General features: G+C 42.6%; 1 protein-coding gene across 4 annotated transcripts in view; it reads left to right on the top strand.

Annotated features, from left to right (window-relative positions):
- rin3 (Ras and Rab interactor 3) overlaps window positions 1-24,649 on the top strand; it is a 99,913-nt gene extending 75,264 nt beyond the window's left edge. For 3 of the 4 annotated variants that reach the window (XM_030392080.1, XM_030392081.1, XM_030392082.1), the window contains exons 9-15: window positions 3,304-3,475; window positions 5,397-5,518; window positions 5,628-5,814; window positions 7,820-7,951; window positions 8,060-8,226; window positions 8,520-8,634; window positions 24,039-24,649. In XM_030392080.1, the coding sequence (XP_030247940.1) occupies window positions 3,304-3,475; window positions 5,397-5,518; window positions 5,628-5,814; window positions 7,820-7,951; window positions 8,060-8,226; window positions 8,520-8,634; window positions 24,039-24,304 (1,161 nt within the window). In that variant the 3' untranslated portion in view covers window positions 24,305-24,649. The remainder of the gene's footprint in view (window positions 1-3,303; window positions 3,476-5,396; window positions 5,519-5,627; window positions 5,815-7,819; window positions 7,952-8,059; window positions 8,227-8,519; window positions 8,635-24,038) is intronic. The other variant, XM_030392083.1, reaches the window with a different exon arrangement.
- Window positions 24,650-24,909: the final 260 nt, after the last annotated feature.

Raw genomic sequence — 24,909 nt, forward strand, 5'->3', positions numbered from 1 at the left:
AACTTTGGTCATAGCAGGTGTAATCTTCTAGATAGAAAGGTCATCTTGGACTTAAATTGAAGCCTACAAATGTGGGAAGTTTTTTGACATTCATGTAAGGCAGTGATATGTATAATAAAATGCTTGAAAATGATCACCTTTGATGACAATTTGTCAGACGGACACACATTTCTTTGTCTTTTGGGATAAACTGAGGGTGATATTTGAAAATAGAAACCAGTAAGCCCCCTATAGTTTCCCCTATGTGTGAGGATACACCATGCAAAATTCCAGACTTATCTGACCATTTATGCAGTTGCAGTACCTTAATATATGCAATTAAATCATTTCGCCGGATGCTTATCCCAAGAAGGGGTCAAGCGGTCTCCCGGCCTATCTCCCGGAGGTGGGAGTTGAAGACCTCCCCGACAGAGGGTTCCGCCAGACGTTCCCTGTAGACCCTCACAATGCGTTTGGGTCTGCCAACTCGGTCTAGCTTCCTTCCCTGCCTGCGGATCCAACTCACCACCAGGTGGTGATCAGTTGACAGCTCAGCCCCTCTCTTCACCCGAGTGTCCAAGACATACGGTCGGAGGTCAGATGACACGACTATGAAGTCGATCATTGACCTCAAACCTAAGGTGTCCTGGTGCCACGTGCACTGATGGACACCTTTATGCTTGAACATGGTGTTCATTATGGACAAACTGTGACTAGCACAGAAGTCCAGCAACAGAACACCACTCGGGTTCAGATCTGGGAGGCCGATCCTCCCAATCATACCCCTCCAGGTAACGCTGCCACTGCGCACGTGAGCATTGAAGTCCCCCAGTAGAACAACGGAGTCCCCAGTTGGAGCACTTTCCAGTACCCCTCCCAGGGCCTCCAAGAAGGCAAGGGTACTCTACACTGCTGTCGGACCATAAGCCGAAACAAGGGTGAGAGACCTACCCCGACCCGAAGGCGCAGGGAGGCGACCCTCTTGTTCCTCTTGTTCCCTCTTGGAAAACTCCAGCACATGGCGGCTGAGCTGGGGAGCTATGAGCAAACCCACACCAGCTCGCCGCCTCTCACCGCAGGCAACTCCAGAGTAGAGGAGAGACCAGCCTCTCTCAAGGAGTTGGGTTCCAGAGCCCAGACTGTGCGTGGAGGTGAGCCCAACTATTTACCCTACCGCTCAACCTCCCGCACTAGCTCAGGCTCTTTCCCCGCCAACGAGGTGACATTCCATGTCCCTATGGCCAGAGTCACCGTCCGGGGATTGGGTAATCGGGGCCCCCGCCCACGACTGCCACCCAAATCACACTGAGCCAGCCCCTTCTGAACCATCCTGCGGGTGGTGAGCCTACTGGAGGGTGGGCCCACGTCGCTCGTTCGTCACGATAAGGTGGCGGTTCAAGGAGAGGCAATTAGATACTGATTATTTAAAAATATGTAATGAAAAATAAGTGATTGTATAAATATTCACCCTCTTTAAAGTGAGTGTCCTAATTCAACAGAGGACCAGCCAGTTGGTGCTAGCAGTCTCACAATTAGTGAAATGGAGATCACCTGAGTGTGGTGAATTGGTCTCAAGTGACTATAATATAAAGACACCTGTGTCTGGAAGGTCCAGTCACTGGTTCATCAGTATTCCTGGCTACAATTACACCATGATGACACAATAACACTCCAAGCAGCTCTGAGAAAAGGTTATTGTAAGTAGAAGTCAGGGGATGTTTACAAAAACATTTCCAAGTCACTGAACATCTGTTCTGTGAGTTCAGTTAAATCCATCACTGAGAAATAGAAGGAATATGGCACATGTGTAAATCCGCCTAAAGCAGGCCGTCTTCACTAACTAAGTGACAGTGCAAGAAGGAGGCTAGTTATGGAGGCCACCAGACACCTATGACTACTTTGAAGGAGTTAGAAGCTTCAACAGCTGAGATGGGAGAGACTCTGCATAAAACAACTGTTGCCCAGTTTTTTCATCAGTCAAAGAGTTATGGTAGAGTGGCACTCAGAGGTGAACATATATCTTAAATAACATATTTAAACCTTGCACTGATCTAACAAATGAAATCCCTGAAAAAATTCAACCCTTGGTCCAGGTTAACTGATGCCCTCATGCCTGTAATTCCATTTATGAAAATTCATAGTTATTATATGGTAATTCACAGATTGATCAACTTAACACTTTGGACAGCTCTCTGAAGAATGAAGGCATTTCTCTAAGAAAGTGTCCAGTCATGTCTGCTTTTCCTTGTGCCTTTTTAGGTCTTCAATAGCAGAACCATGTCCATGACCACTGAATGCTGTGCCCTCTTCCACAAGAGATCTGCATGCTGTGAAATGACATAGGTTGTTTGCAGACAGTTTTCCACAATCTCAGTTTTGTGGAGAAGGCTTTCACTTTGATAAGCCTCTGTGATAAGCTGAAGAGGGCCCTGCAACTTCAGGTTAAGGATGTTGAGCTCCCATGTTATGTCCACTAGAAATGCAAGATCCATGATCCATTTTGAATCATCAAGTTTGGAAACATCTAATCTGCCATCTTCCATTATTTTTTTCAATTCTGCTCCAAGACAATTTCCTGGCTGAGCCAGTGCACCTCAGTTAAGTACATCGCCATATGCTAACTCGATTTCTTCTAAAACAACCTGGAACTGCCAGTGCTTTAAACTTCTGGACCTGATGTAATTGATACATTTCACGACAACAGACTTGACATGTTAAAATTTCATGCATTCTCTGCACAGTGCCTGTTGATACACAATGCTCTCTCCGTTTTCCTCCTCTTACTTTCTTTGCACCAGCACTACAGTCCATTCTTTTGACTGTCATCAGTGGTAATGCCTTCCATTCTGTTCCACTACAAACTGTTCATGCCCGATCCTGTGGCAACCTTACAGAGCTTGAGCAGTTTTGCAAAGAAGAATTAGTAAGAGGAAAAGAGTGTTCAGATGTGCAATCCTGATTGAGACCTATCTATAGAGACTCTCAACTGTGATTGCAGCCAAATGTGCATCTACTAAATACTGACTAGAGGGGGGTGAATACTTATGCAATCAGTCATTTTTTATGATATATTTTTGAATAATTGAATTTTTTTTCAGAAATTTGTTTTAACTTTGACATTAAAGAGTTTTCTTTTGGTTGTTTTATATCAGAAAAGCCTCATTATATTGTCCATGACCATTTGTAAAAGCAATTAAAGGGGAAAACATCCAGAGTTGAATAAATTTTATAGACACTGTATATTTGAATTTTTCAGGATTACAAAATCAACTAAAAAGCTGACATACAATCGGAATCACGTTTATCATTCACCTTTTTGCATAGTTGAAAGAGCACCGTGCATTCACCTTGGAGACAATGTTAAACCACTCGTCCTCCACTGAGCTGTTACAGGAGATCAGACAGATGGTGACTCAGCTGAAGAGTTACCTGCTGCAAAGTACAGAGCTGCAAGCCATGCTGGAGCCTCAACATCAGTATGCACAAGACAAGCTGGGTAACTATAAAACTAAGAAATCTATTGAAAAAACTTAAACAAAACATAGCAAGTAAAACATAATGTCTCATATAGGACTAGCTGTATGGGGATTTTGCAAAAGGATATTTGGAGCTTGGCCCATACTACGGACCAAGTCTCAGGATATTTTGGCCCCTGCTTTTTTGATCTTCTTTTTTCTTTCTGTTTTTTTTTTTTTGTTTGTTTGTTTGTTTGCTTGTTTTATTATTCCCAGGACGGTATGAGAATGGAAAACTGCTGGAGAATCATCTTAGTTTAAACACTAAAACACCTTAAAAGACCTCAGAAGCATGTTAGTACATGTTTTCCAACTTTCATGAGAATACAGTTTACATTGGATCTCCTTATTTCATTTTCATAATATAAAAATGAATAATTGAAACATATTATGTCATAAGAGAGAGAACAATTTATCAGTTTATTTCAAAGGTCCCATATTATGCTCATTTTGAGGTTAATACTTTTGTGTGGGAGTCTACTAGAAAATGTTTACATGCTAGAATGTTCAAAAAACTAATTACTTATCTCATACTGATCATTGCTGCAGCACCTTTATTCACCCTCTGTCTAAACACTCCGGGTTTTAGTGCCTGTCACTTCAAGAACCTCCATTTGAAAAGCAAATTCTGCTCCAATTGGTTAGCTCTCAAAGGCTTCAGCAGGCACTGCTGCACTGCACAGTAGCCCTTTTTACACAGCGTCTCTGCATTATCTCCGGAGCGGTGGTTTGCCAATTCTCCGCTGATGGTGATTCACACAGAGCGAAGCATCTCCGCCTTCACGTGTGTAATTCACACAGAAAGCCGGCGCTGCGGCTCCTAAAGAGGCGTGACGGTACACGTCATGTTGATGACGTTGGTGTTTCCCAGGTGTTCCCCCGTTAATCTAAACCCGCAGACAGTTCATAATCATATAAATGCTGTTATAATGTGTAGTGATTGAGATCCTGACCCACCTGGAAAGTGACGGAGTTAAGTTTTTCGTGCTAAATTACATAATTATACATAATCACCATCAGTAAACTGGACGCTGTCTGACTCTGTCACTCGCGGGACAGAGGCTGTTTTCTGGGGGAAAGTTCTCTGAAGTCTCGGTCCGGATTTATTTTCATCACAAACACTCGGTGAGTTAAAGTTTTTTGCGGTGACAAACGCTGTTTTTTGAGCAGAAATGTGAGGAAGAGTCGGGAGGACAGGCGGAGGACGGACAGGATGACAGACGCATCTCCACATATAGCTGTGGTATTTGTTTTCCTCATATAAGTTGCCAAAGACAGTTACAGTTACTACGTTACTTTTGTTCGGTCCTGTAATATTGCTTTGTGGGGCATTTCCCTGTATATAGTTGAGTGAAGGACCTGTGCAGTTATCCTACTGCACGACCGACACACCCTCGCTTCGCGCCTCCGGATTATCTGTTCACACTGGGACGGCTCACCAATAATGCGGCCCTGATACTACCTCCAGAGGCGGATCAGCGCCAGAGCGAAATTTCCCCCATCTCCGCATCTAAAACTTTCACACAGAGGCGGGTGCGGAGAATTCGCGCAGGATCCCTGCATGCAAACGACAGTGTGAAAGAGGCTAAAGTTTCTGCATTAGCTTTGCTGGTGGCATTGCTAAGGGCATCTGCTGTATAGTTGTGACATCCCAACTTTACAAAAGCCCTGGAGCTTGTTTAAAGGAAATTTCTCTTTCTACAGTATGTGACCTTTAACTTGTGCAGTCCAATAGAATCAAATAGTCCTGCCCTGCAGTAGTTTGAGGTTATGTGGATACCATACTGTAGACAGAGGTGTTGAAATGTGTAGTTTCCGGGGTTGTTGTCCTTTGTTGTCCTATTAGGAAGACATAAAACTAGAAACATATTGAGTGATTTCTGCATGTGTGTTTCCCTGCAGAGAGCATAGTAGAAGCTGCTTTGTGTAAGAGTGTTCTGAAGCCACTTAGGGAGCCAATATACCAGAGTCTGGAGAAACTGCGAACTAATGACAACAGCCTGAAACAACTGGCACAAAACCAGGTAGGACTGTACATTAGTGCTTTTGTGGGACAATTGTAGGACTGTATTCATACTAGTGGTAACAGCAGTTGTGATGTCGATGCTGATGCTGTGCTGTCGTGTGTGTCAGTCCATTGTCTTAGGCAGCACCACCACAGCGTTAGGAATAACCACTGCTGTCCCTGAGGCCTCTGCAATGGAGAAGATCAGCATCAAACTGAGTAACCTCCATCTGGAATATTCTCCCCAGAAAAAGATTGAGATGCTGCTGAAGGCCTGCAAGGTTATCTACGACTCAATGTCTGTCAGCAATCCAGGTCAGAACCCACAAAAACCCTTTAACCTCTGACCTCTAATGTTGTTCTAATTTTATTATTTCTTTAGCACAAAAGTAAAACAGGATGTATCCAAACCATGCCCATATTAAGTGGTGATACTGGACATTATTTCAGGAAAAAGGAAATCATTGTTCAAAAGCAGTTTCTTTAATAATGATCATTATGAAAAATAGACCTCTTGGACCGATGGCCACTACGCCAATGTCACTTACAGACCAATGCTGTTCCTGGGTGCTTGTAGTAGTGTCATTGTACTTTTGCTGCATCCAAATGTCCAGACATCCCGGCTCCTGCAGACTGCTTGGCTCAGTTAGGTTGTGTGTTTGAATAATTTAATCACCTGTGTGTGTGTGTGTGTGTGTGTGTGTGTGTGTGTGTGTGTGTAATAAAGAATCATTTGAAAAACAATAGGGTCCTTGCAGGTTCCCTGCTCGGGCCCTAATAAAAACAAATAATCCTTTGATAAACAATGGGGACCTCGCAGGTCGAGACCTGCTCGGGCCCTTATCATGTCCAGAATATTCTTTAGAATAATGTCAAAGGTACTGCATGCTCAAAAAATATGCTAAAAGAATAACATGGCAAACTCAGGCCAACAAGCAACAACAGATTGGTATATTGACCTGAATGTATCATTCTGTAGTAATATTAACACAATGTTGTGTCCAATTTTACGCTTAACTAAACACCATTAATCGGCCTGCAAGCTGTAGCCACCCATTTAGCTATCGCAAATAAAAGTTTGTTGCATGTAGAGTTGTCTCTAGATAGATAGATGGGGTGGGTCCTCCATGGATCGGGCTTGTTTGTCCAGCACATCCCACAGTTGCTCGATTGGATTGAGACCTGGGGAATTTGGAGGCCAAGTCAACACCCCACACTCGTTGTGCCCCTCAAACAATTCCTGAATCATTTTTGCTTTGTGGTACGGTGCATTATCCTGCTGAAAGAGGCCGCAGCCATCAAGGAATACCTTTTCCATGAAAGGGTGTACATGGTCTGCCACAATGCTGAGGTAGGAGGTACGTGTCAAAGTAACATCCGCGTGGATGGCAGGACCCAAGGTTTTCCAGCAGAACATTGCCCAAAGCACACTGCCTCCGCCGGCTTGCCTTCTCCCATAGTGCATCCTGGTGCCATGTGTTACCCCGTTAATTGACGCACATGCACCTGGCCATCCATGTGATATAAAAGAAAACGTGATTTATCAGACCAGGCCACCTTCTTCCATTGCTTTGTGGTTCAGTTCAGATGCTCATGTGCCCATTGTTGCGATTTTTGGCGGTGGTCAGGGGACAGCATGGGCACCTTGACTGGTCTGCGGCTATGCAGCCCAATACGCAACAAACTGCGATGCACTGTGTATTCTGACACCTTTCTATCAGAACCAGCATTAACTTCTTCAGCAATTTGAGCATCAGTAAATCATCTGTTGGATCGAACCACACGAGCCAGCCTTCGCTCCCAACATGCAACAATGGGCCTTGGCCACCCATGACCCTGTCACTGGTTCACCACTGTTCCTTCCTTGGACAACTTTTGATAGATTCCGACCACAGCAGACTGGGAACGCCCCGCAAGAGCTGCAGTTTTGGGGATGCTCAGACCTAGTTGTCTAGCAATCACAATTTGGCCCTTGTCAAACTCGTTCAAATCCTTACACTTATCCATTTTGCCTGCTTCTAAGACATCGACTTTGAGGACAACATGTTCACTTGCTGCCTAAAATATCCCACCACTAACAGGTGCCATGATGAAGAGATAATCAGTGTTAACACTACACCTGTCAGTGGTCATAATGTTATGCCTGATCGGTGTATATGGGAGACAGATACACAGACAGACAGACAGACAGACAGACAGATAGATAGATAGATAGATAGATAGATAGATAGATAGATAGACATAGTTATACATAGATAATACAAGTTTGTTTGTGTGTGTGTGTGTGTGTGTGTGTGTGTGTATGTGTGTGTGTGTGTAGGGCGCGCCCATGGTGCTGATGACTTCCTGCCTGTAATGATGTACGTTCTGGCTAGATCCAATTTGTCCAACCTGCAGCTGGATGTTGAGTACATGATGGAGTTGATGGACCCCTCATTAGCACTAGGAGAAGGTACACAATGATGGCAGTTTTCACCCAGTAGATACTGTAAACAGTTATGTTTGTTGACACATATACAAATGTGTATATCACATTATTGATCGTCCTTTGTGTGTTTAGGTTCCTACTACCTGACCACCACTTACGGAGCTCTGGAGCACATTAAGACTTTTGACCAGCAGAGGTCAGCAACACGGCAGCTTAGCAGAGAGGTTCAGGACTCCATTCACCGCTGGGAGAGACGACGCACGCTCCACCAGGAGCGAATGGCCCAAGTATCTGTGCGGGTACACACATACACTCACGTTATCAACACTGTGATTTGAAGAGCTCAGAGTGATTCACATAATGAAAGAGGCATTGATTTGTATTCAGTGCCATTTTGAGTACATGCATTATGGATCAATGCACAATATGATTAAAAGGCAATTTTCAATAATAGATATTTTCAAATGAGGACATACTGATAGATGTACAACATATAGAGCGTACATATTGAAAAAGAGAACTAAAAACAGAACATCACAAGCATCCATACAGTTACTTTTGTAAAACTTTTTTGTATATGCCTGTTGTATAGGAATTTCTAACAGTGTGTTGCCCTGAGATTGGAACCAATCCAAAAACTCTGGGAGTCCTCCCCACCACGACAATCAAGCAGCTTGCCGAACAGTGTGCTACACGTTTTGAACAAGGTAAATTAGATACTTTTGCATGTCCTGTCAGCACTGGGGTTCTATGCTTTAATTACACTGAACAAAAATATAAACTTAACACTTTTGTTTTTGCTCCCATCTTTCATGAGTTGAACTCAAGATCTAAAACATGTTCTATATACGAAAATAACCATTTCTCTCAAATATTGTTCACAAGTCTGTCTAAATCTGTGTTAGTGAGCACTTCTCCTTTGCCGAGATAATCCATCCCACGTAACAGGTGTGGCATATCAAGATGCTGATGAGACAGCATGAATATTGCACAGGTGTGCCTAAGGCTGGCCACAATAAAAGGCCACTTTGAAATGTGCACTTTTGCTTTATTGCGGGGGTCTGGGGGGGTCAGAAAACCAGTCAGTATCTGGTGTTACCACCATTTGCACGCAGTGCAACACATCTCCTTCACATAGAGTTGATCAGGTTGTTGATTGTGGCCTGTGGAATGTTGGTCCACTCCTCTTCAATGGCTGTGCGAAGTTGCTGGATATTGGCAGGAACCGGAACACGCTGTCGTACACGCCGGTCCAGAGCATCCCAAACATGCTCAATGGGTTACATGTCCGGTGAGTATGCTGGCCATGCAAGAACTGGGATGTTTTCAGCTTCCAGGAATTGTGTACAGATCCTTGCAACATGGGGCCGTGCATTATCATGCTGCAACATGGGGTGGTGGTCGTGGATGAATGGCACGACAATGGGCCTCAGGATCTCATCACGGTATCTCTGTGCATTCAGAATGCCATCAATAAAATGCACCTGTGTTCATTGTCCATAACGCACACCTGCCCGTACCATAACCCTACCGCCACCATGGGCCACTCGATCCACAACGTTGACATCAGCAAACCGCTCACCTACACAACGCCACACACGGTGCCTGCCATCTGCCCTGAACAGTGAAAACCGGGATTCATCTGTGAAGAGAACACCTCTCCAACATGCCTGACTCGAATGTGAGCATTTGCCCACTCAAGTCGGTTACGACGAACTGCAGTCAGGTGAAGACCCCAGTGAGGACGACGAGCATGCAGATGAGCTTCCCTGAGACAGTTTCTGACAGTTTGTGCAGAAATTCTTTGGTTATGCAAACCGATTGTTGCAGCAGCTGTCTGGGTGGCTGGTCTCAGATGATCTTGGAGGTGAACATGCTGGATGTGGAGGTCCTGAGCTGGTGTGGTTACAAGTGGTCTGCGGTTGTGAGGCCACTTGGAAGTACTGCCAAATTGTCTGAAACGCATATGGAGATGGCTTATGGTAGAGAAATGAACATTCAATTCACGGGAAACAGCTCTGGTGGACATTCCTGCAGTCAGCATGCCAATTGCACGCTCCCTCAAAACTTTTGAGACATTTGTGGCATTGTGCCGTGTGATTCAACTGAACATTTTAGAGTGGCCTTTTATTGTGGCCAGCCTAAGGCACACCTGTGCAATAATCATGCCGTCTAATCAGCATCTTGATATGCCACACCTGTGAGGTGGGATGGATTATCTCGGAGAAGGAGAAGTGCTCACTTATAAATATTTAGACAGATTTGTGAACAATATTTGAGAGAAATGGCTCTGTAGTGTATTTAGCAAAAACAAAAGTTTTGCGTTTATATTTTTGTTCAGTGTATAAATGATTCCTACAGGTGTCCCAACGTGTCTGTATTACTTACAACCCCCTCTCTCTGCATAAAAGTAGTGTTGGAACCATACCCTTGTGAGCATTGTTTTAACAGTATTGTACTGCTGAAAGTGTTACTATAACAATGCCAAGAAAAAAGGCAATTAACAATGGAAGAGAGAGAGACCATCATAACACACACAAAAATGTAGGTCTTTCCTACAGAGAATGTATGAAAAAGTCAAGGTGTCAGTGAGTACAGTTTCTTTCACCATCAAAAGGCACTCCGAAACTGGTGGAAACTCTGACAGGAAGAGGTCTGAAAGACCCAAAGCCACAACAGAATCAGAAGACAAGTTTCTGAGAGTCAACAGCTTGCGTGATAGGAGGTTCACAGGACAACAGCTTCAAGCACAGCTTATCAGTGGTTGTAGTAAGCAAGTCTCAGTTTCAACTGTGAAGAGAAGACTTTGTGTTACAGGTTTGACAGGTCAGGTTGCAGAAAGAACGCCATTGCTAAGACATCAGAAAAAGAAAAAGAGGCTTGCATGGGCAATGAAACACTGCCAATGGACTACTGAGGACTGGAAGAAGGTGTTATAGATTGATGATTCGAAATTTGAGATCTTGGTATCATCACACAGGATTTTTATATGCCGTGGAGTAAGTGAAAGGATGGTTCCTCAGTGTCTGACATCAACTGTCAAACAAGGAGGAGGAAGCGTGATGGTCTGGGGCTGTTTTGCTGGATCCAGGGTCGGTGACTTGTATAGAGTGAGAGGCACCCTGAACCAAAACAGCTACCACAGCATTCTAACACGAAACTTGGTACAATTATTGCCAATGCCATCCTGAGGAAAGCTGATGAAAGGGGACTCTATAGCGCCCCCTGGAATATGAAAAATCCAAGCCCCACCTCCTACATGCACATACATGAATGACATTCAGTATGCATATGTATCATGACCAGACACACAAAGAACGTCGGGGTACCAAACTGTCACTCCAACAGGAAGTCGGCCATTTTGATTCAAAGTTCCCATTTCACCCCCATTTTGATCCAATTTCTTGCCTTGTACTTTAACAAACTCCTCCTACAGATTGAACACTACAGACTTCCAATTCACTCAGTATCATCCTCAAACTTTCAACACGAAAAGTTATCAAAAGCTTTCGCCTATGTCAAACATGGTGGGTGTCATGGTGCGGTCCATTTTCATGCCTGCCATAAAGCATCAAGTCCTTTTAAAGGGATAGTCCGGTGTAAATTTAATCCATGGTCTAACACACCGTGAAACTGTGTTAGACTCCCTCTCGAGAGATCAAGTTAGCAGACCGCTAATTTATGGAGTTTTATCAACCTCAGAAACGACCGCACGACATCAGTACATTGTAGTTTGCCTGCCAGTTTATAACAGTTATTATCGAGAGCAGACAGGGAAAAGAACGAAATTGAGCATTTCTAACCGCACTTGGTAATCGTCGCGTCGGGACTTTCCCGACCCGGAAACTGATGGAGGAGAGTTGAAGTCTGTTTTCAGCTTCCCAATAGCTTCCCTAGCTAAGCTAGCGGAGGTAAGATGCCCCAGACTATGTGCTGAGACCCTATTTGTACTGTTGCTGAAGTTTGGTGCTGTTCTGAGCATTATTTGTGGCTTTTTGGTGGCGGTTTATATTTGGATCCATTTACTGCAGTGTATTGTTGTCATGCGGTCGTTTCTGAGGTTGATAAAACTCCGTAAATTAGCGGTCTGCTAACTTTATCTCTCGAAAGGGAGTGTAACACAGTTTCACGGTGATTTACACCATGGATTAACCGGATGGACCGGAATATCCCTTTAACTTCACCATACAATTTCCCATGTACACCAAATTCATCACACATGTATACCTCCATGCATCAATACTGTGTCATATCCATAGCGCCACCTACTGGACACAGGAATTCAGACAAACATCCTATTTACATGATATTTATAGGTTTCTTCCTCCATATCAAACACTACAAGCTGACATGCAACTAAAAGGTGAGCACACCCTCCGACAGCGTCGCTGCCAATCAATAATCAAAACACAACTGAACACAAATTCATTTGAGGGATTTTTCACCTGTCGTCCATTTTCCATGTAGATTGCCGAGAGTTCTTCTGACTTCAGCGTACATTATTTAAAGGAGAACTTCGGTCGATTTCAACATGCAGCTTTATCGCTCAAGCTACCCTTGACTAGCCAGTACCAAAAACGCGAACACTTTTGGTCCACCTCTTGCAGGGCTCCTTGAACGGAGAGTTAGCATTGACAGCTAACAGCATTGGGTCAGAACTTTACACTGTGTTTTAAGCGTCTTAACATGCTCCAAATCTCACCCCAAAAGGTATGCAACATCAGCAGACACCTTACAACACAACACCTCACTGGCAGCGACGGAAACTTGAATTTTGCAGACAGAAACGTATTCCAGCATTTTCGTTTTTCTGTTCATAACGTACATGTTCATGTTACAGCCTGCCATGAGCCATTAGCCTTACAATAGCCTGTTATGAGTCTATTCACTCTGCACCGAGAGCTAGCTTGTTTGCTCATGCTAATGGTTCTTGCAGAGAGCAGAGCAGAGAGTCCGTGATGATTGAAGCTGTTTCCGAAATAGTCACGATGAGAGAGCTTGTCTGATGTCGAAGTGGAACACATCGACGACGAACCTTTTGAATTCGTTGGTAGTCCATATTTGTTCGTACCGGAGTATACAGATGAGGAGTTACTAGCACTAGAGAACGAGAGAGCGGAGAGAGAGGCGCAGAGAGCGGCGGAACAGGTAGAGGCGGCTTCACGGCCAAGGACATCGGCCACCTGGTGGTGCTCTTGTGGATGTTGTGTCCAAATGGATACAGAAGAGGAAAGCCTATGCTGTAAGGAGTGGGACTGTGTCCCAGGGTAGCGCACAGTGTGTCACCCGCACAGAGTTCAAACGGAGTTTGCACGTCTATTTGAAGGACGACCAGCCACAACGGTGATGTTTTGGGGTCGTAGAGAGGCAAACGGTGGAAGCTTAAATTCTTATATTTCTTCATTCTATTGCCACAATTGGGCATTGCACAAACTCGTACCATTTTCAGTAACTAGCGCTGCTTCGATCATCACGGACTCTCTGCTCTGCTCTCTGTAAGAACCATTAGCATGGGCAGACAAGCTAGCTCTCGGTGCAGAGCGAATAGACTCATAACAGGCTATTGTAAGGCTAATGGCTCATGACAGGCTGTAACATGAAAATGTACGTTATGAACAGAAAAACGAAAATGCTGGAATACGTTTCTGTCTGCAAAATTCAAGTTTCCGTCGCTGCTAGTGAGGGAGTAAGCGTACGCTCGACGGATCGACTAGTTTGGTCTACGACATGTATGTCAACAAAGGGTATGTAGCTGCTTGCACAAACACACTGTTTTAACCACTTTTTTATTCATTGTGAGTCATTTACGCTACAGTGCTGTGTTCTTAGGTGTCTGCTCATGCTGCATACCTTTTGGGGTGAGATTTGGAGCATGTTAAGACGCTTAAAACACAGTGTAAATTTCTGACTCCATGCTGTTAGCTGTCAATGCTAACTCTCCGTTCAAGGAGCTCTGTTAGGGGTGGACCAAAGGTGTTCGCGTTTTCGGTACTGGCTAGTCAAGGTAAGCTTGAGCGATAAAGCTGCATGTTGAAATTGACCGAAGTTTTCCTTTAATACTGGCAGGGGCAGGCCACCAAATCATAAAGGAACAACTTCCTCATTCCTATCTGGACCAGACTTCACATGTTTGATAAGAGTTCAGCCCTGAACACATACGCCAATATACAGTCATAGTCTCAGTGCCACATGTTGGACACAGGAAATGACATTTAACCCCTTCCTGCACTGTCCGAAACACAGACAGATAGGAGATGCCTTCACAATATTCAGGCAATGGTGCTGGGTTCGCAGCACGCCCCAACAGCAGCATGCCCTGACGCACGTGGACTGCAAGGGCCCATTCATCATTGCTTGCAGCTTTAATTATATGTTGAGTTCAGTTTCATGCCGCTCTTTCTTTGCAAGGTAGAGTTGCCCTTTACATTTGGTAAAGGGCAATTCTTCCTTGACAGTGAAGAAGGCTGTGTTAAATTTAAATATTAATTTGGCCTCCTCAGCACACTGATTGACAGCCTCTTGCCTTCTAAATCCAACTGACAGTGGAGTTGCATTTTCATTAGAGTACAGGTCACGGCATATTTTATGCCTTAGACTAGCACTGTGTTTGACCAGTGTGTTATGTTTTAACTGCTTAGTGCCAGCATGACCTGCAAATTTCGTGTTCCCCACATCTTGCAGGTATCGACTGCAAAATTTGCAGTTAACGGAATTCATCTCTCTGAGAAACCTTTAACCAGTCAAATTCACACAGCTATTCTTCACGAAAACAGTATTTTCTGCCCTTTTTCACCACACTTGTGTCTTCAGACTCGGAACTCATCCTCTGAGTTAGGATTTGACTCTGGCACACTACTAGGCTTATCAGGGAGAAAATAACCCAGAGATTCCGCTAGATATGTGTCTGGTGCGTTACTACACCGATCCGGTTTTGCAGTACTGCAGTTATAGGTACGTGTTATGATACCGACCAGTGGCAAACTTAGCCATTTAAGGGCTCCAGGCGAACAGTCATTTGGGGTCCCTGCATCTACCGGTCTAATGTACCTTATATCGCATAATGTGATACTCCATACAAGGGATGAACAAAAATCACTATCTCTCCTTTTTTGTTTAATCCAGTGTAATCCATGTTGGAATAAACATCCATTTCTATGGATATTGCAAACTCTCATATTCATAGGCGGAAATCCCGGGGGGGACAGGGGGGACATGTCCCCCCCTCCAGTAAAACTGTCCCCCCCTTGAATAATTTGAGACACAATTAATAATTTTTGAACAATGCAGTAGCATTTATTGAAAGCACAATGTAAGCGGTGGTCATTATAATCGTGCAATAATGTGCTATTTACATCTTGAAAGATTTAGTCCCCTCCAATTCTTACAAATGGTTGAGTCAACCCCACACTCTTTCCAATGGGCGGAGCTAGCAGCTGCAGCAGCGTGTGGACGGAGCCTGCTACTCACACGTGCTTCGCGGGGTAAGAGGTCTATACCACACAGACATAGTTACATAAGTTACAACAACACACATCCCATTTACTAAAAGCGCCAGGTCCAGGCTGTCTGCAACATTTATCTTGCATTGTTCAAAAGCCTACTCAATTACGAGTGCTGTTAAGCTAAGTTAAAAGCTACAGATAGTGATAGTCACAGACAGAGTGGAGAGGAGAGGGAGAGGACAGGACAGGACAAGAGCACTAACTCTCTAACTGTAAAACAGAATACATACAGTTCTGTGGCATAGTTGTCAGATGTTTGTTGACAACACAATAAATATATATTTTTGAGAAATAGTTTAATGTTGGATTATTCTTAAAGGTATTTCCTTTAGTTTTGGGATTGTTTGGAGCTTTTACCTCTTGTAAAGATATTTAATGGACTGTGGTGGAAGTTAGAACAGTGAACAAAGGTATTATGTCAGATGTGTTCACATAAAGTGTATTATTGCCACCTTCCACCTAATACCATTGTTTTGTATTGCTGGGTGAATAAACAAGAACTTGTATACAGCTAGGGTAAGGACTAATACAGTATAATGCAATTATTGTAATTATCATTACTTTTGATAACATTTTTTAAAACATTTGATTTGAACATGCTGACAGTGCAAGAGTGCAACACTGCGAGAGAGAGAGAGAGAGAAAATATCATAATCTGATATCTTTCATCTGGAAAAAGGCAGTTATCTGATTATGAGAAATCTGGTAAACAAACTTAGATGTTTGCCTGATAATTAGTTTATTCATTGCATGTGTACATGTTAATTTGATTTCAATCATTTTGTTTTAAATCTAGACATGTGCAGGTGGACTCAGCCAGTGCCAAGAAAGGTCTTCTGCCTGCCTGTTGGAGAGATAGAGACTAAAGTGTCAAATTGCGGTAAAAGATGCTGTATAAAAGACAGGTTACAACTTTTATTCCTTGTCCCCCCCCTGGAATTATTCTCTAAAATTTTACTATTTATTGTCCTCCCCAACTATGACTTGGGATTTTCGCCCCTGCTCATATTGTCCTCAGGCATGGATGTGTGCAAATAGATTTGATTTGTTTCAACTTTTGTTTTCCTGATCTTCTTCAGCCCCTGACTAATGCATGTTCTCACTGACATGATAATCTTGACTCTTCAACTCTTAACAAAGATTCATATGACCTTGGTTATATGATATTAGTAAAGAGTTGACATTTGTTATTCCAGGGTTAAATAAAGATTTATTTAAAAAAAGAAAAAAGATTGAAAGACACAAAGACTGTCTCCTTACTTGTAGTTTATACCTTATAGACGTATTTATCTGGTGGTATAGCACTGGATACCGGTAAAGCTATGCTTGAGCAATCCAAACAACCTTCAAGACATCTGCCAGCTCACCAGAAGCAAATATTTTCCCTAGCTTTCATGCAACTGTTAATTATTTCATACAGGGCCATGCGTGATATGCACTACACAAAGAAATGACCATTATTTACAGTAATGTAATATTTAACTTAATGTGTATGAACACATTTTTTTTAACACTGAAAAGAGGTTTCCAACAAGTCACAGCAGGGGGTTGGACAGGGCCTTGTGGTCTATCTTGTGTCACCTGCAAAGTGAGAATGGCATACAAAACAATAAGATTAGTTATGGTTACACATATTACACCGACTGTTAACCATTACTATGTAATAGTTTGCCTTTATGAATCTGCGGCCCTTTTCATTTTGTGGAAAATCTTTATCTTTGACTTGGACCCCATTTTGACTATTGAGCAGTGTACTCTATCAGTGAGCAGCTTGGGCCAGAGTGCTGGGTCATCCACAAGAATTTGTGTCTCGCTGTCATTGTTGTCATAATCAATATCCGAAGTGGAAGAAGAAGAGGGAGAAATGCTGTTACTTACCGCCAGTTGTGCATCATCTCCGTCAGTTTGTTGATTATCCACATTAACGTCATTAGCACCGCTGCCGGCTGAGCCAGAGCCACTTGGATTGAAAGGAGCGATACTGCTGTTACAGCTGTAACATTACCGGTGTAGACGGCTGCTCTGTGACGCTATGTGTATGTAACGCTGTTACTGTAATGATAAATGACACTTAAATTTTGAATCTGTGTCTATAATAACCACATCCTCACATGTAAATGTGACATCTGTCTACCATACTGTCAACTTGGTTAATTTAATCTAACTTTAAATATGGACAACTGACTGTATAATATATTTATCAGAATCAGAAATATTTTATTGATCCCCAACAAAAAATTGCAGCGTTACAGCTGCTCCCATTCAAAGTCAAGAATATGCAGAAAAATAGTAATAATAATAATCTATCTATAAATGCACGGAATCTCTGTCTGTGTGTGTGTGTGTGTGTGTGTGTCTGTTGGTCAAATATCTTTGTGGATAAGGATCACACTGACCCGAGACTTTCAACATGGCTGCTAGGTGGTTCAGTGGTGTGCATCTAAGCATTTGTTTGGACTGCAATGATACCGTGAATAAATTATTTCATAAATGCTTTACAAATTCCGCCGAGCATAGTCCTCCAGAGCTACCACAGTCATGTGCGCACCAGAGCCAATCACTGCAGAGCTCAAGCCCACGACATACCTGAAGAAACAAGCGAATTTATACCTGCAGCGGCGTGAGCTGGACCGGGATTTTGCCGGTGGTTCGGTCCATTCTGTTCTGTTCTGTTCTGTGCATCTAAACTGACTGCTGTGGATTAATGAGATTAAACAAGTCCGGACCGAGTCTGTTCGGGTCTGAGGAGATCCAGAGACGCGCGGACAACAAAGTGGAATCTGAATCTGTGGATGTTTGTGTGTAGCTAGCCGCTAGCTAGCTGCTAGCGGCTAGCTACACGGCCCACCGCCCGAGGTGACGGACCGGACCCACCGGCACGTCCAAAACCGGACTTAGGGTAAATAATGTCCGCCACGCTTTTTCGCGAACATTGCCGTCACGTTTGCTTTGTGTCTGGTGCAGAAGAAACGGTAAAAACGGGCTTTTGTCACGAAAGTGTCCAAGCAGCAAGTTTGGTTGTTGAGGAACAGGAAGTTGTGGGAGGGACTTAGGCGGATGATTGACATGCAACGACGGTCGGTGTGTAGACAGTGATATTGAGAGTTGAGAGATTTGTGACATTTAGCGTGTTTGGAGTGTGTAGTTAGTGTGTTATGTAGTGTTTGGTGTAGTGTGTTTAGTGTGTAGTGGAGTCGGTTTTTTGTTTAATGAGTCAGAATGAGGAGAAGCTGAATGTGGAGCAGGCAGTCCAGCTATTTATTCAGCTGGAAGGAGCACAGGCAGACCTGAGCATTGCCTGCATTTAAATGTAAATAGTTACATATAACTTTGTACATTTTTTAAATGTATGCACAAATTGAGCAAACAACAATTTATATTTGCATTATAAGTAAAAAAAAAAATGGTTTGTTAAACATATTTGTGGTTTTCACCGTAGAAGTGAAAATAATGACACCAAGTAAATAGCTTTTAAGGTGAAATATAATGGCAAAATCAAAAATAGTCAAAAACAGCCAATTATACCCTGGAATATCGGATTTCACAACAAACCTAAATATCCCTGACGTCCCACCTTCAAACACAGCCTCATTTGGCCATCCATGAAAAAGCTGCTTAACCTCCCACTTTTTTTATAGGAATACACTTTTCTTACAGGCACTGCACTAGTATTGATAATAAACTATATATATGGTGCATATTTATTAAAGTAGCCTATTGCAACTGTACTTTTTTCTTTTTACCATTAAATGTTATTGTATACCCTATCATGTTTTATAATGTTCTGTCATGGAGTACATCACTTCACTGCTAACAAAAAAAAAAGCAGCTCACTGCTGCTGAGGCTTCTTATCTTGATCTGCAGTCTTTGTTAATCTTTATCATGATTGTTATTATTAGTACTTAGTACTCAAAAATCACTGTATTTATAAAAACGACATTGGTGCTTTTTATTCATACAGATGTCACATTTACATGCCAGGATGTGGTTATTATATACATTCAATATTTATCTGTCATTTATTATCACAGTAACATCGCTAAATACATTGGCAACTGTAAACACTCATAAAAACATTATTATAATCCATCCTGTGGTTTGGTGCCGTCATATAAGGAGTGATTAACGTTTATAATCATCAGAGAACGTTACAGACGTTGTTTTTGGTTCCTCTCTGTTTCCTGAATATATCCGTACGTGTGTGAATGTTTAAATGAGGCATTAACTTATAGCACTTTGTAGAAGGAGCTTTATAAAGTTCACTCCATTGACTTGTATCAGTTCACGGGGCTGAGCTGCCGGCGACATATCGCAGCAATGGGCCAACCCGCTCAGTGAGGCATCTATGTGTAGATGTGCTGGTGTCAGCTATGAACCTAGCTAGTTCCCGCCTCCTCAGCACGAGTTGAACAGTAGGTGAGTTCAAGATCATGCAGCACTGCGCGGCATGCAATCGTGATGCATGCTGGTTAAAATGTGTCCACGATGACCTGGATAGGAGTGGTTTCTGCTCCGCATCCGATGTCACATGACTATAAGTTATCGCGGCAGAGCAGTTGCACAGTTGCTCTCCAGGTACTGCGCAAGCCTAGACCCACCTTCATGACGTCAGGACTTTGCCCTAATTGGCCCTCATCTACGCTGACGTATATGACGTGTGTTTTGATGAATTTCCATATCCATAAGCGCCTCTTTTCTACTCAAGTATCACATACTTTCAGATAAGTAGCAGCCGTGTGGCCGCACCTATGGGATAGTCAACATGAATAAACCTATAAAATCCTTCATGTAATGCAACAACCCTGAAAGATGTCAATAAATTGCTCAGTTCTGTCACCCTACTTGTGGTGAAGATGGAGAAGTGGTTAACTGCTGTGTCCAGTGTTATCTGTACTATCCACTCTTATTAATGAACCCTTTCTGTTCCCGTCACATTAACAATACAAAGAATTATCCTGAGCTATTTGGTGTGTGATATGATGGCGCAGCGGAACAAGGCATCTGATTCAGTCATTTGTTCTGATTATTGTATTTCATTCATTCACTGAAATGTATTTCATTCATTGTGAATAATGTTGCTATAAGAAAATGCATCATCTTATGTGTCTATAGTAATGCATATTTGTTAAACGTAGTCAGCAAATTCCCCCTTAGCTGTGATATAATCATGCACCTAAGCACAGTTGTCATCATACTAATTAATAACTGTTGTAATTGTATTGTATTGTTATTGGGCAAGACTTACTACAATGTACCAGATAGACAGAGTTAAAATTTATTTAATGGTGACATTAAAAGGAAAACGGAACATGAGCATTTACAGTAAGACAACATTTAGGCTATTCATCTACTCTTGATATACCAGTTGGACCATTAATGCGCCACTGTGTGACCGTTTGAAGTGAAGCAATTACAAAATATCCAAATTTGAAGTTGTTATTGTGACAAAGCTGTCACATTCGGTTGTCTCTAAATATGAACTGTCCATATATATAACTAATCAGATTAATACACCCTCTGCAAAAGACACAGTTGACACAGGTCTTGATCCCCGGTCGTCTGCATGCAGCATGGCAGCAGTTCCACTGCTCTATTCCCTCAGCCTACATGTTTTGATGGACTACTATTTTGAACATCTCAAATGGAATAATTTGAGAAAAAGGTGTTTGTATCCCCACCCCTGCAGTCGCCAGCAGATCTCCCTGCTGCAGGTGGTCAGCTGGAGTTCAACTTGAACGCGCCTAATAAATCTAACACAGCAAGAGAGGCGGGACCTAAGGCAGAACAGCCAATCCTCAGCCCATCAGACCCAAAGCCGGTGTGATGGGAGGAGAGGGAGGGGCAGAGGAGGTAGCTGCAGCGAGCGCAGACACAGAGCAGCCAGAGGAACTGCGCGACTGTAGTGAGGCATTTGTGCAAAACTGTGGAGAAACTGCAGAAAAAAGTGTGGGTGTTGAACCCTCTAACTGGGAAAAGTGTGGGTGTTAAAACACCCACATCCCCCACGGGTGGGACATTTACCTGGAGCTTCGTTGTGCTGACATCATCAAGTAAACTCAATGTTTCTCGTTGCACCTTCTTCAAACCTGCTGCTAATGTTACTTCCGTCGTGGTGTATGCTGAGAGACAGCGCAGCGCAGCACAGCACGGAATAGCGGAGTTTAGCGCGGCGTGTCACCTGCATCAACGGTAATGGTATATCTGGATGAATGTAGCAAAGGAGACCGCTTGCAAAGTGTCTTTGACAGAGACAATGATAGTTGCCAAGCATAATATGACAATAGAACCATAGATACTGGCAGCCGAAATTGTAATATTAAAGTTTATTATTCTAACAGCTGTAAGAAATAGCGTAACAGGGTTCATAGTCTCTATAGGTGGCCCACTGTGTTTCAGGATTTATTATCATAAATCATTTCAAACAGATCTTTGATTGACCTGGATATGAAGCGTCCATAGCGCAAAATGATATAACGTTTCTAAAGAGACAAGACTGAGCCCACTGTCCACCTCTCCTCTCTCCTCGTTCAATTTTTATTTTTTTTTTTAAGTCAGCAGTGGCAGTCCGCCACTGCTAGGTGCATATAGGTGAGACACTGAATAGTCCGTATAGCGCAGAGTGACAGAAAGACCGTCAAAACATGAGTAATTGATCAAATTAGACACCCCGATGCTACTATTGTGAAGATTTTTATAAAAGCAACAAATATGGGGACAAAATATAAAGTTGGCATTATGGGGGCCCCAAAAGGCTTTGTATGGGGCCCTGCGCTCCAGGCAAAGCCTGGTTTGCCTAATAGTAAGGCCCACCTCTGTTCCCGACCAAAGGATTAGTAGAAGAGCTTGTATTTGTCTCTTTTATGAGATTTGTGTACAGGCCTCAACACCCGAGTGTTTTATTTTGAAAAGTAACCGTTATATTGTTGTTCGGTGCATGACTTCCTGTCTGCTCTGTGCTAAATTCAGCTAATCCTGCCGCTGCCGTGGAAATCTTTGTTGCATTTATGTGAGCGTTTGATCTCTCCCCATATCATTGAACTGTCACTTTTCAAAATTTTCTTTTTGGTTGTATTCCTCCACAGCTCACCTCCTGTTGTCTCTTTTCGGGTGGTTTTACACCAGCAATGTGTCGCCACATCTTTAACCTAATCTCTAATCTCTTCGGTTTTAACCTTTTTTTTTTTCTCTTGTACTACTCTTCTTGTTTTGACTGAGCATGGATGTATCCGTATCCAAGACAACTTGATACATTTTCAAATGTTGAATAACGGTGGACAGCGAGGGACAAATTTGAAATTCGAAACGCAATCAGTGGATCTGCTGTAGCTGTAAACTGCGTCTGTTTTACTGTTCAGCATTTATGTTGAAATTTATATAGCAAAGTCGGCATATTTCAGCAGCCTGTCAATGGCGTGTGACCTATTTATTTTACTTACCAAAACATATTTTTACACGCACCTGTGATTCCAGATTCTTTGATTTGCCCCTTCCATGTACCAGTGTAAAAAAAAAAAAAAACACCAGCAAATTCACTGGTTGCACATGCGACTAAATGTAAAATTTGGTTGCACTGTCTAAAATTTTGGTCGCAAAATGCAACTATTTGGTCAGTGTTCATTCAGAAATCTTTACCATATACCATCATGAAGGCCTTCAAGAATTTGCTAACAATTATTAAGTGGATTTGGTCAACCCTGGAGGAGTACATCGAAGTAAACAAAAAAACATGTTATTTCTTGTTGCCTCTAGGTTACACTACAACTTTAAGCAAGTTTTGGTTGGCACATTAATGTGTTTGGGCCAGGACCCTTATCAAACTTGTCACGTTTGGTACAGATTCACCCATGTGTTATTGAGTTACATCAATTTTCTTTTTCAAGGTGAATTATTGACCTTTGCTGTACAATCACACCCCTGCTCTTCAATGATACCTCTCAATCTTGACAAGGAAGCATCCTGAGGATCTTATGTGTTTTCTTAGCATGTTTTAAGTGGCTGTGGTAATCCGGCTAGGAGGAAGATGTCATTATTTAAAAAATTTCATTTCCTGCTGCCGCTAAGGGACACCCAAACTGTTAACGAATATTGGCATATAAATGTGTTCAGTCTTATCGAACATATAATACAGAATAATACATGTCAATGTATTCAGGCTAGGATCAAACATTTGAAGTTTGGGGCAGATTCTACTATGTATAGTGGATTAATAGCAATTTCCTGTTCCATGCCGCCATGTCAGCCTTTGCCATCCTGCTATGCCTACACCCTTCAATGAAAACTCGCAATGTTAGCAATACAGCAGCGTCAAGGTCTTAGGTGTTTTCTTAGCCTGTTTAAGGTTGATGTGGTCATCAGGCTAGGAGAAGAACATTTTTATTTTAAATATGTAATTTCCTAGGGGATGCTGTGATTGTAAGTGAATATTGATATTTACTTGAAATTAAGTTTGGTGCAGATTTGATCATATAACGTTGAGTTTCTTGAACTTCAAGAGTGTCCTCGCGCCAGTTGACACTTGGACCCTAATAAAAGTTTGCTGGTGTCATAAATGTATAATTATATAATCACTACCTCATCAGCTTCTCATGCCCCCTGTTTCTCTCCCCAGATTCCTACACACTTAGTGTGTATATTGATGGCGTTCATCAGAACTTGTCCTCTACAGAGCTGGCTATCACTGTGAAGAACAGCTGTAAACCTGGAGCCTACTGTTTCGTCTATCACCCTATCAACCAACCCAATAACCAACCCATCCGTAGCTGCCCTACTGGTCCGTCCCCAGCTACACCTGCAGAACACCTTTCCCGAGTTGACATAGCAACCGTCAATACAGTGGAGCCAGAGGCAGGGGAGGACAGTCTGATTAGCTTGTAATTGCTCCAGTATCACAGTGGCAGCAACTGTGTCTCTTTACATCACTGTGGCACCTGCATCAACCAAGTTCTCCTTCAAAAGAAGAGGAGAGCAATTGAAAGTGATTTAGATTTGTAGATGCACAATGCCACAATTGTTTTGATGAAACATGCAATATGACTCCTTTTTTGAGATTGAGTCTCAGTCTGAGACAGGCCTGATGCCACCAAATGGAGCAGTGACTGAAATGGGACAACAAAGACATGAACGACTACCTGGGGTCTGGAACTCCGGGTACTGCAGGAGTATGTGGTTTTATAGAATGTAAAATACATGTACAGTGCCTATAAACAGTATTCAACCCCATAGGATTTTTTTTTCTTTTATTGCTGTTGTAAACTGAATCATGGTCAATATAATTTGGCTTTTTTGACAAGAATTTACAACAACAATTCTTTAATGTCAAAGTAGCATTGAAGTAGTTTTCACTGTATGCTTCAGGCCATTGTCTTGCTGGAAAATACCTCTACCTCCAAGTTGTAGTTCTATTGCAGGCTGATCAGGTTGTCCTCCAGGATTTCCCTATACTTTGCTGCATTTTTTTACCCTCTATCTTTACAACCCTT

This window comes from Sparus aurata, chromosome 16 (assembly GCF_900880675.1).
Source record: "Sparus aurata chromosome 16, fSpaAur1.1, whole genome shotgun sequence".
Taxonomy (NCBI): domain Eukaryota; kingdom Metazoa; phylum Chordata; class Actinopteri; order Spariformes; family Sparidae; genus Sparus; species Sparus aurata.